The 9,936-nt window shown below is 33.8% G+C and overlaps 1 protein-coding gene across 1 annotated transcript; it reads right to left on the bottom strand.

Moving 5' to 3' along the window:
* Positions 1 to 54: 54 nt before the first annotated feature.
* Positions 55 to 1,393, bottom strand: LOC111040861 (KRAB-A domain-containing protein 2-like). The gene has a single exon (XM_022324925.1). It carries the CDS (start codon positions 958 to 960, stop codon positions 55 to 57), a length of 906 nt encoding a protein of 301 aa, XP_022180617.1. The 5' UTR covers positions 961 to 1,393.
* Between the last annotated feature and the right edge of the window lie 8,543 nt (positions 1,394 to 9,936).

Here is a 9,936-nt window from a genome sequence, read left to right as displayed (position 1 = left end):
AAAAAAAAAAATTATTAATTAATTAAAATTAAAATTATTAAAAAAAAATTGTTTTTAGAATAGCTTACCTGAGTTCAAAGCCCGATTTTTTTGAAATTGCACAAATTTTAATGCCATTGGCCAGTCTTTTGATTTATTATCAGCCATCCAAGAAGCCAAAATTTCTTCAACGTCCCTATTCGCGCGTTCAATTGATCCTTGGGTCTGGCTATGACGAGGCTTGCCATGCACAATTTTGACGTCTCCCCACATTTCATTTAAATTTGTTATAATAGAATTTACAAACTCACGACCATTATCCGAGTGGAGTATAGCGGGTGCACCAAATATTGTATAAATATCTATTAGATTTAAAGCGATTTCTTCGGCCCTTTTTGTCTTCAAAGGTTTTAAAATAACAAATTTTGTTAAATGATCTTGATAATTCATTATATAGCGATAATTATTATAATTTTGAGATTGCATGTCAATCAAATCAATTTGCGCCCTTGAATTAAATGCGGAATGTAAAATTGGTTTTGTCACAAGCCCTCTTTTCGGATTTGATTGTTTTACTTGACAATTACTGCATAAACCTAAATATGCCATAACTGCCTCCGTTGTCACATTACAATATTTTGTTTTTAACACAGCCATCATCCTATTTCTACCACCATGACCTACTGCTAAATGTGCTGTATGGATGACTTCAAACAACTCGTCTACTGTGACGTAATATAAAACGTCAGATTCATTATCAACTATAGGCTTAATCAATTTTTCTTTTCCCCCAATTGACACAACATCATATTTACGTATAAGTCTATTATTCGTTACCGTTTTTTTAAGTGTTCCAATTTTTAATTCTTTTATTTTTTGGATTTTGTTGTTGTACTCTTCAGAACTAAAATAAAATATGTTGTCGTCTCTCTTTTTACTGCTAATAATTTTGTCGATTTCTGCTCTAAATTTGTTCTCCATAATTATTAAATAAAACTAACACTATAATTGAATCTAACTCTTATTACACTTTGTTCACTGGTGACACAAATTTTTACAAATAATATTATAAAACACACACTCGTCGCATATACAACTCGCTATAATATTCCCGTAGATACTAACTAATAAACTAATAGATTATCTCATATTATTACTCGGGTTATCGACGTTATTGCTTGTTGGGATTTTCGTTTATTTATCTACTTCCGTCATGATATTTTTAACTAACGAAGCTTATTTGGCACCTACACGCTTATCGCTGTTCGTTCACACCGACATAAAAGTATTGAACATCATTCTCCAACTAAACTGGTGATTGACGACAATAACAAGGGGAATGTCTGCATTTACAACATTTACCAATTTTTAGGTAAATGATGTAATTTACCGGGGAATGACGTCTTTTACCACGTTTACATCTTTCACCGTAACATATACATTGAAAAAGATAAAACTAAATCGTGGTCATGCGTACTGTATATGAAGCTCTGTATTATAAGTCTATTATACAATATGGTTTGATAATCTGGGGAGGATGTGCGGAAAATGCAATTAGACCTCTAATAGTACAACAGAACACAGTGGTAAGAATATGTTTAGACAAAAAAGAGAGACAAGGCTCATCTTCACTTAATTATAAAACTATGTATAACTCTGTGCCTTTAAATATTTGAAAAAATATTTTTGATCATTATACTTCAAAATCTAATAATATTAAGTTCATTAAAATAATTGTTAAAAATTGGTTATTAAGTGAATTCGTGTAAATGAAAACTTTATTTTAATATAATATCTGTAAAACTTATTTTTAGTTACATATGTCAACCCGCCACAATCTTTGCTTATTGGGTTAAATTAATCAAACTGTAATAAATATATTTATTTTAATAAATAAAATAAAAAAATGATCGAGGAAAAAAATAATTATAACACAATTATAGTAAACATTGCCATTAAAATAACACGAAAAACAATATTGTTCCAATCGTTATCATTAGCTCTATTACTTAAATTTTTTTCTTTTTATTTAAAAATACGTTTCAACTACCAAGATTATTGGCGTTTCTGAAACATATACTTTAATTTGTTTGAAGTTATTATTATTTTTTTACAAAACAAAAGGGCCTATAATAAGATAATACATGAGGTAAAAAAAGTTTTAAGATAATGTAGTCAAATGTGATAAATTAAGTATTCATGTTATATTTTTGAGAAATTCTAGAATTGACGATGTTCCCTCTGTGTTTGGTGCTAGTATTTCACAAAGATTGTTTTGTGGCATTCAGATAACAGGTGTTTTCAACACAGCCGTTGATGTGACCTAGTTTAATAATATTCACATGAGTAGTGATATATTTATGAATATTGACGTTTCGAGGTCACGCGCAATAGGCGCTTCGTTGGCCTCCTTCAACATATTGTGTTTCCCCTGTATATTTATAACTACTTTAGTGATTTACTAATAATATTTAAACATAGTCACAGCTCGCTACACAACCATGTAAACAACCTAAGTTGTTGGCGGGGATCAGGTCATACCTGTCTGCACGACTGCACCTGTAGATTACGGTAATGAGTAATAACTAATATAACGCAAAAGTGACATTATAATATATGGATCGTTACTGAAGTTGTTGATTGATTTAATGATGAATAGCGACAGCCGCACGTACGTTTCCCCAGCCCACCCACATTGTATTTTTGCAATTTTTTTTTGGCCATTATTTAGTACGGATTTGTATGAATTTGTACGATAAGCCCCGCAATTTGTACGAATTTGTTTTTTAAATTATACTAGAATTTGTGTGGGGGGCTGTAGAAACGTTTCTCCAGCCCACCCATATTAAAAACTACATATTTAGGTATGAATTCTATACAGTTATTTAGTACGGAATTTGTATGAATTTGTACAACTGTTTGCGAAAATTTTCAAAAATCCCTTACACCCCAAAAATCAATTTTCCTCAAATACTGTTTCCCCAGCCCAACCCAACAAACTAAAAATACGTTTCCTCTCAAAATTCCTTTGCAGTTATTTAGTACGGAATTTGTATCCTAACCATGCAGTGTTGGCCTAAACTGTTTGTTTAACATACGACACAACTGTATAATTGTATCTTTTAGTGGTAATAACTAATAAGTAATAATAATAACTAACTATGAACAATATAATTATATTTAAGAAGACGTCGCACTCACATATTATGTTTTCTCCGTCTTACACGCGTACGACGTGGCAAATTGGACGCTCAGCAGAACACGTGTTGCTCCGTTAGTTAAAAAATTAGAGTGAATTTAACCCTTATAAAATCTAAAAGTAAGATTATTATCTAGACAACCTCATCGGATTTTTGTTATATTTTAATTTTAAAGTGAGTTATGAGCATTTTAATATTGTAAATTGTTTGTACTTCTTAAGTAGCTCGATACAATATTCAACTATAGGTAAGTGAAATTTATTAAAATCGTAAATCAGGGACGGAAAACGGGTTAAGCAAAACTGGAACGGACCTAATAAAACAAGATGACGGTTGACAACGTAGTAATAAAAACAAAAAAAAAATTGATTTGAATCAACAATTTGAATATAACATTATAACTTATACATTTTATGTTAGCAATAAGTACCTTCAATATTATTAATTTCTAGTGCTGTATAAATAGTACTAAATACTAAATAGTCCTATTGGCTAGGTACAATATGTCTATGAAGATTATTGTTGCCTATATAATTTATTTTAATAAAAACTAAAAAGACTAAAGTTACAACTATTTAGTATTATCCTGATGTTATAAGTTATTTCAAGTCTAATATAGTCGTTATTGATTAGTAAATATTAAATTTAAGATGTTTCTTGGTGTTTAAAATATTTGTATGCAAAGTTAACTGTTAAGTAAGAATGAATTAAAATGAAAACCTGTTTTAAAACCAGAACCACAAAAAAAATTTGGTCACAATCATTATATAATTAATAAAACATAGTAGGTACTATATTTGATATATAAACAATAAATACATAATATTGTGAAATGTTTTGATTAATTAACAGCCATTTTTCATGAAGTGCATTCAAATATTAAGCTGTCAGCTTTTTAGACAAGTGAAACCTAATTTATAATTTATATATTTTATTATAAACCTGCAGTATTTATATATTTTAAACTATTAAATTATTAATTAAATTTAAAAATTATAAAATGTAGTATGAAAAGAAAATGTATTACACTATTTAAAAAATATTAAATACAATTATAAGATTCCATTAAAAAGCGATTATAATGCGGAAATACTTTCTCAATCAAAGCATAAATAACTAAGACAAAACTTAAGAAGAAACCACACCCGCATTTGTTGTGTCTCTCTAACAAAAGAACAACATGGGAAATCGTACGTTCACATTGAGTAATTAAAATCGATATAATAATTTCTAAAATAAGGGTAAAATTAACTCTTATATAATTTAAAGGCTTTTATTATATTTTTATATTAAAGCAAGTTATGAATATTTTGAGATGTACAAATAATTTAAATTTTAAAGTACTTAAATGCGTTTTTCAAGAGTGGATGGGCGGACTGGGGAAACAGTATATGAGAAAAATTGATTTTTCGGGTTTTTAGAGATTTTTGAAAATTTTCGCAAACAGTCGTACAAATTCATACAAATTCCGTACTAAATAACTATAGAATTCATACCTAAATATGTAGTTTTTAATATGGGTGGGCTGGAGAAACGTTTCTACAGCCCCACACACAAATTCTAGTATAACTTAAAAAACAAATTCGTACAAATTGCGGGGCTTATCGTACAAATTCATACAAATTCCGTACTAAATAATGGCAAAAAAAAAATTGCAAAAATACTATGTGGGTGGGCTGGGGAAACGTACGTTAATCGATAACCAGTAGAGCTAGATAACGGATTTTGTTGATGCCATGCATTCAATCGTACCCACTACGGTTTTTTTTATGGTATACATAGCTATTTTGTCGCATTAAGTTCGTCATGTCATGTTCTTAATTTAAATAATATTGTTATATTTTACTATATAATAAAACATATTAAAAATGTATACTCTAAACCCCCTCTAAATATTTTTCTGGCAACGGCCTTGCATATATTGTGTAGCAACAAATAAACAAAAAATTATTTTATATTTTTATGATTATTATTTATTTGTATTTGATTTTAGTGAAGTTATGTAAGATGCTATTGATTTGCCCAACTGCCCAAGTGAGGTTTAAATGTATAATTTTTTCAATTCTTTATTTTAATTATTAGAGTACCTGATATTATTATTTTTTTATTAGTATTCAATTATATTTGTACAATAATATTTATTTTATGATAATTTTTTTTTTAATATTAGCGAACGTATTAAGACATTACGGTTTTGCACTTATGATAAAAGTCAGTATACGGTTTTGACCAAATGAGTAGGTTGGTCTTAAATAAGTTTGCCCGGTTAAAAGCCGAAATATGATATTTTACCAAGGATTGTTGGCAGTTCGAGTTTTGCCCGGGCATTTTTGAGGTTTGCCCGTAAAATATGCATGCGGAATATGGCGGCATATGTATGGTCCTATGGAGGGATGTCTAATACCAAAAAATTACCATTCGTCTAATATAATATATTTTAAAGTGAGCTGACTGGCGCGTCGTATAGACAATTTCGGTACATAAGCATATACATAGCATTCGAACGGTATTCCGCGGTTGAGGGCCGATGTTTGGGAGGGGGTGGCAAAGAGGGGTGTTTGTCCAGGGCCTCGCACTCTGCATATATTTTTTAGATTTCTTAGTAAAAAACTGCTCAAGTGGAACCTTGTTTTAAATTTTCAATTCTTATAGCTATACAAGTTGAACATTTTATACATTTATAACTATAAATCATTTTCAATTTTTAACTTGATAAATGTTACGACACATCGTAATAGTATCGTCCGCGTCGCAGCGATCAAAGGTTCTTGACTGAACCCCCGCAAGCTCCGCGTGCCCGTGCAGAAATCGGTGTTATCTGTTTTCCTCTCCTTGCATGCGCCATTATAATTATTATTCCTATCTATTGTTTCTCTCCATTATCATTATGTAAAATATTAATTATTATGTTCAATTCCACTTGTTGTTATTGCCGTATCATTCGGATTTTTTTTGTCGTACCTGTTGTTCACTTGTCTTGTCGTATATTATATACACGAGACCCAATATATATTATTCTGTATCGTTAATTACACGCAATAAAATCTCTGTTCACGCCATTGCGGCAAACTTCAAATCACCTGCAGTTGTCTGTTTTTAAAATCATCGCCCGTCGTTGACATTGCGTCAACGTCCAACTTCGACGTCTTGGCACACTTCGTGCTTGTCATTTTCAACCGCAGTCGATCGAGTGAGTACACGGAGATAATATAATCACGACATTCCTGCCAGCCTTCGTGGAGAATCCAATTCTTTGCCCGAGCTCGGGACTGGTGCCAGACTCAAGCGCGTAAGTCCGCCAGCAACCCAGTGCGTTGTGTGAGTGGCCGCTCCAGGTCGTCGGATTGCATTGCTCACCGGACCGGACCTTCACCTGCCGTAGTTTTTAAATAATTTTAAGTACAGCCTGAATTATAATTGCGCCCGGTGGTCATTGCACCAGACCGATCAGACCACAGGGACCCCGGCCCCATAATTAAACTGTACCATTCTTGACTCCGTTGTACCACCTCCGTCCATTCATTCCTCATATTGCCTGCCGCCGCCGTCGCCGCCGCCGCGAGGGTTCGTCACGGGCATATAGAATTTCCTATGCACGAAACCAATATGGGTATTCAACTGAGCATCAAGGAGCGCATTAAGTTGCCTATATACCATCCACTTAAGGGCAGTTCAAAATTTTCATCGTCGACTAAGGTCGACTGGTCCTTCACCGAACACCCTCCATCATCTTCTCTAACAATAAATATTGTCAAAATTTAAACTTTAAATACTTACAAGAAAAAAAAAAACGTGACTATGTATTTTTAACATTTTTCAACTGCTATTGTAACAAGTTATCAAGAGTCTAGTATTAAATTTTCATGCTTTTTTTGACCAAACCAATACAATTTTATTGACATTTATAGAAAAAAAAAGGCAAATGGAAATGTCCGTCAACAGCTTAAACCTAGTCAAAATATTAAAGAGAGTAGGTATCTGACAAATTAAACAACCATTGTTCTAATACATGATTGACGTTGCAGCTTTATACATTTGCCCATTTATAAGAAACGGTTTTATTTTTTTATCAATATAATACGTTGATAATATTTTATAAATTAAAATCCTTATTTTAATTTTATATAATATTTAATAACAGGGAGAGAGATATTATTAAGTGTACGGTGTCTACAGCCCATTAGTCGATAGCGTGTATTATAGGTGTTTAATATTAATGTTATTATGTATTGTTTGAGATATCGTTATACATATAAAAACTGCCGTCACTTTTCCCACCGTTTAATATTTGCACCGCATCAACGCACCGATACCCCCTTCCGAACNCTGTTTGAGATATCGTTATACATATAAAAACTGCCGTCACTTTTCCCACCGTTTAATATTTGCACCGCATCAACGCACCGATACCCCCTTCCGAACGTACCGTATCGGTGATAAGCTGACCTGTCCAGTGTCCACCGCCTACCCACCTACACAGACCAGCTGGCAGTGACAGAACCGCCGACGTAGGACGCTGTCGTCCCCTTCAACCTTTGGTGCGTAACATTGCGTTTTCGTTTTTATTTGTCGTGTTTTTGAAAGTTACCCACTCTACCGTCTTGTCACCGTCTTGTCACCGTCTACCGTCACCGTCTACCATCACCTTTTTCCATCAGCAACCGTCAACCGGGACTGCAGCCGCCGTCACGGTTTTATATATATATATATATATATATATATATATTTATTTTATTGTGTTAGCCCTAATTATAGTACCCCCCAGCTGGCCAGCACCAAGTGTGCCCCATTATTATTATTATTATCAATTATTTTGTGTATTATTTTGAAATAGTAGGCCGTCAATGCGGCGAATGAAACTTAATTACAACCGTGTTGCTTTTTGATTTATACAGTCCATTTATATTCCGAAACATTTGGTCCATCGAGCCTAGGATAGATATAATATATTATCCTAAGTGAAAATATTACCAGCGGTCTTTTACCGAGAAATCACCATTATTTCAATATTAATATAATTACAGAGATTTATGTGTACTTTAGTAAAATATAATAAAAGTGGGTTATTTGCATTATTATAATTAACGAAGCGTTGCATAGTATAGAATTTGGACTTTGACCGGCAGGCGTACGACGCTGCCGCGACGACCGTTATAGCACAGTAGATAAGAGGTGTCGTCTTCGCAAGAACTCGGTCAAGGTTAAAAAGTAGCTTATTTCTGGAAAATTACAAACCGTATTTACATGGTGACGCAAATCTCATGAAACAAAAAAAAAAAAATAATAATAGATTTTAACTGCCTTGTTATTTTTTGGTATATTTTGGTTGTATCTACTGACTTGAATTACGCGTACGTTTTGTGGAGGGGAATATAGCGTCATGGGTGTTTTTGAAGAAGCAAAAATTCGCCTCTTGGACATTCAGAAACGAATCATGCGAGTACGAGACGCTGGAGATGCGCTAAACAAGACATCGGCCACCAGGTCAGACAAAACCAAGTTTCGAATGATGTATGCCACCGTTCCGCGGATTAAAGAGGAATTCGAGGAACAGCTTTCGATTGTAATGAAACAACTAGGAAAACCGGAAAAAGACCAAAATTCAGAAGTAGATATCTGTTCACCTGAGAACATTCGTGATAAGTTCGACGAAGTGTATTTTGAAGTGATGATTGCAGCAGATGAGCATATACCAGTTTTACTTCAACATCCGAATGCCGATGAAACCTTTATCAGTACAACTCAAAACCGAGATAGACGCGATGTGATACCACTGGAAAAGCTATCAATACCTAGGTTTGGAGGAGATCCGAAACAATATACCAGTTTTAGAAATTTGTTTGACATTGCGGTACACAACAATACTAGCCTGCCACTTGTGCTTAAGTTCAGCTATTTAAAAAGTTACCTGGATGGCGAGCCGCTAGCGCTTATATCCAATTTAATGCTAAGTGACGATAACTACACTCTAGCGCTAACGGTTTTGGACAAACGCTATGCAAACCGTCGGATAATTGCACAGAGTCACTTGAACCAACTTTGGACGATGCCAAAAGCAATGTTCGGTGATGCCAAATCTATCCGTCAGATGCTGAACACGATCACGGAGTCGGTTGGAGCGCTCGCAAACCAAAATTACTCCGTGGATCAATGGGACCCAATCTTGCTACATTTATTTGAATTGAAGTTGGACTCTCAACTTCGTGCTCAATGGGAATTAATAGTAGATACCGCAGATGATCCAAGTATGAACAACTTTACCATGTTTTTATCAAAATTTTGCAATGCTGCAATCGCTGGCCAATCTGGCAAAGAACAAGAAAAATCAAATAAAAAACCATATGGGAAAACTGTCACGTTGCATGCCGGAAAGCCAGACCCACGTGAGAATAGAAGGCAATTCACTTGTCAGGTCTGTAAGACAACGCCCGGTCATCTGTTGATTGCTTGCACAGTGTTCAAAGAGAAAACACCAAATGAACGGTACCAAATAATTAAAGACTTTAGGCGTTGTTTCTTGTGTTTTAGTGAGCACCCAGTGAGTCAGTGTAAACACACCCGAGTATGTTTGAAATGCAAAGGACGACATCATTCCCTATTACATTTTGAAAATACCTCAGACGCTCAACCAACGACCATAGTGAATACCACCGAACCTCAACCTACTACCACCGTGAATAGTATGTTTTCATGTTTTCCTGTGTACTCATGTCTACGATGGCTGTATTAGTACAGGATAGTAGTGGACAATATCAAG

This window comes from Myzus persicae, unplaced genomic scaffold, assembly GCF_001856785.1.
Source record: "Myzus persicae strain clone G006 unplaced genomic scaffold, MPER_G0061.0, whole genome shotgun sequence".
In the NCBI taxonomy this organism is placed as follows: Eukaryota; Metazoa; Arthropoda; class Insecta; order Hemiptera; family Aphididae; genus Myzus; species Myzus persicae.
Note: the sequence above shows the minus strand (reverse complement) of the source record. Positions and strands in the feature narration are given on the sequence as shown.

Excerpts from the sequence above, each read along its gene's own strand:
- LOC111040861 (XM_022324925.1), bottom strand. The coding sequence starts at position 960 with ATGGAGAACAAATTTAGAGCAGAAATCGACAAAATTATTAGCAGTAAA.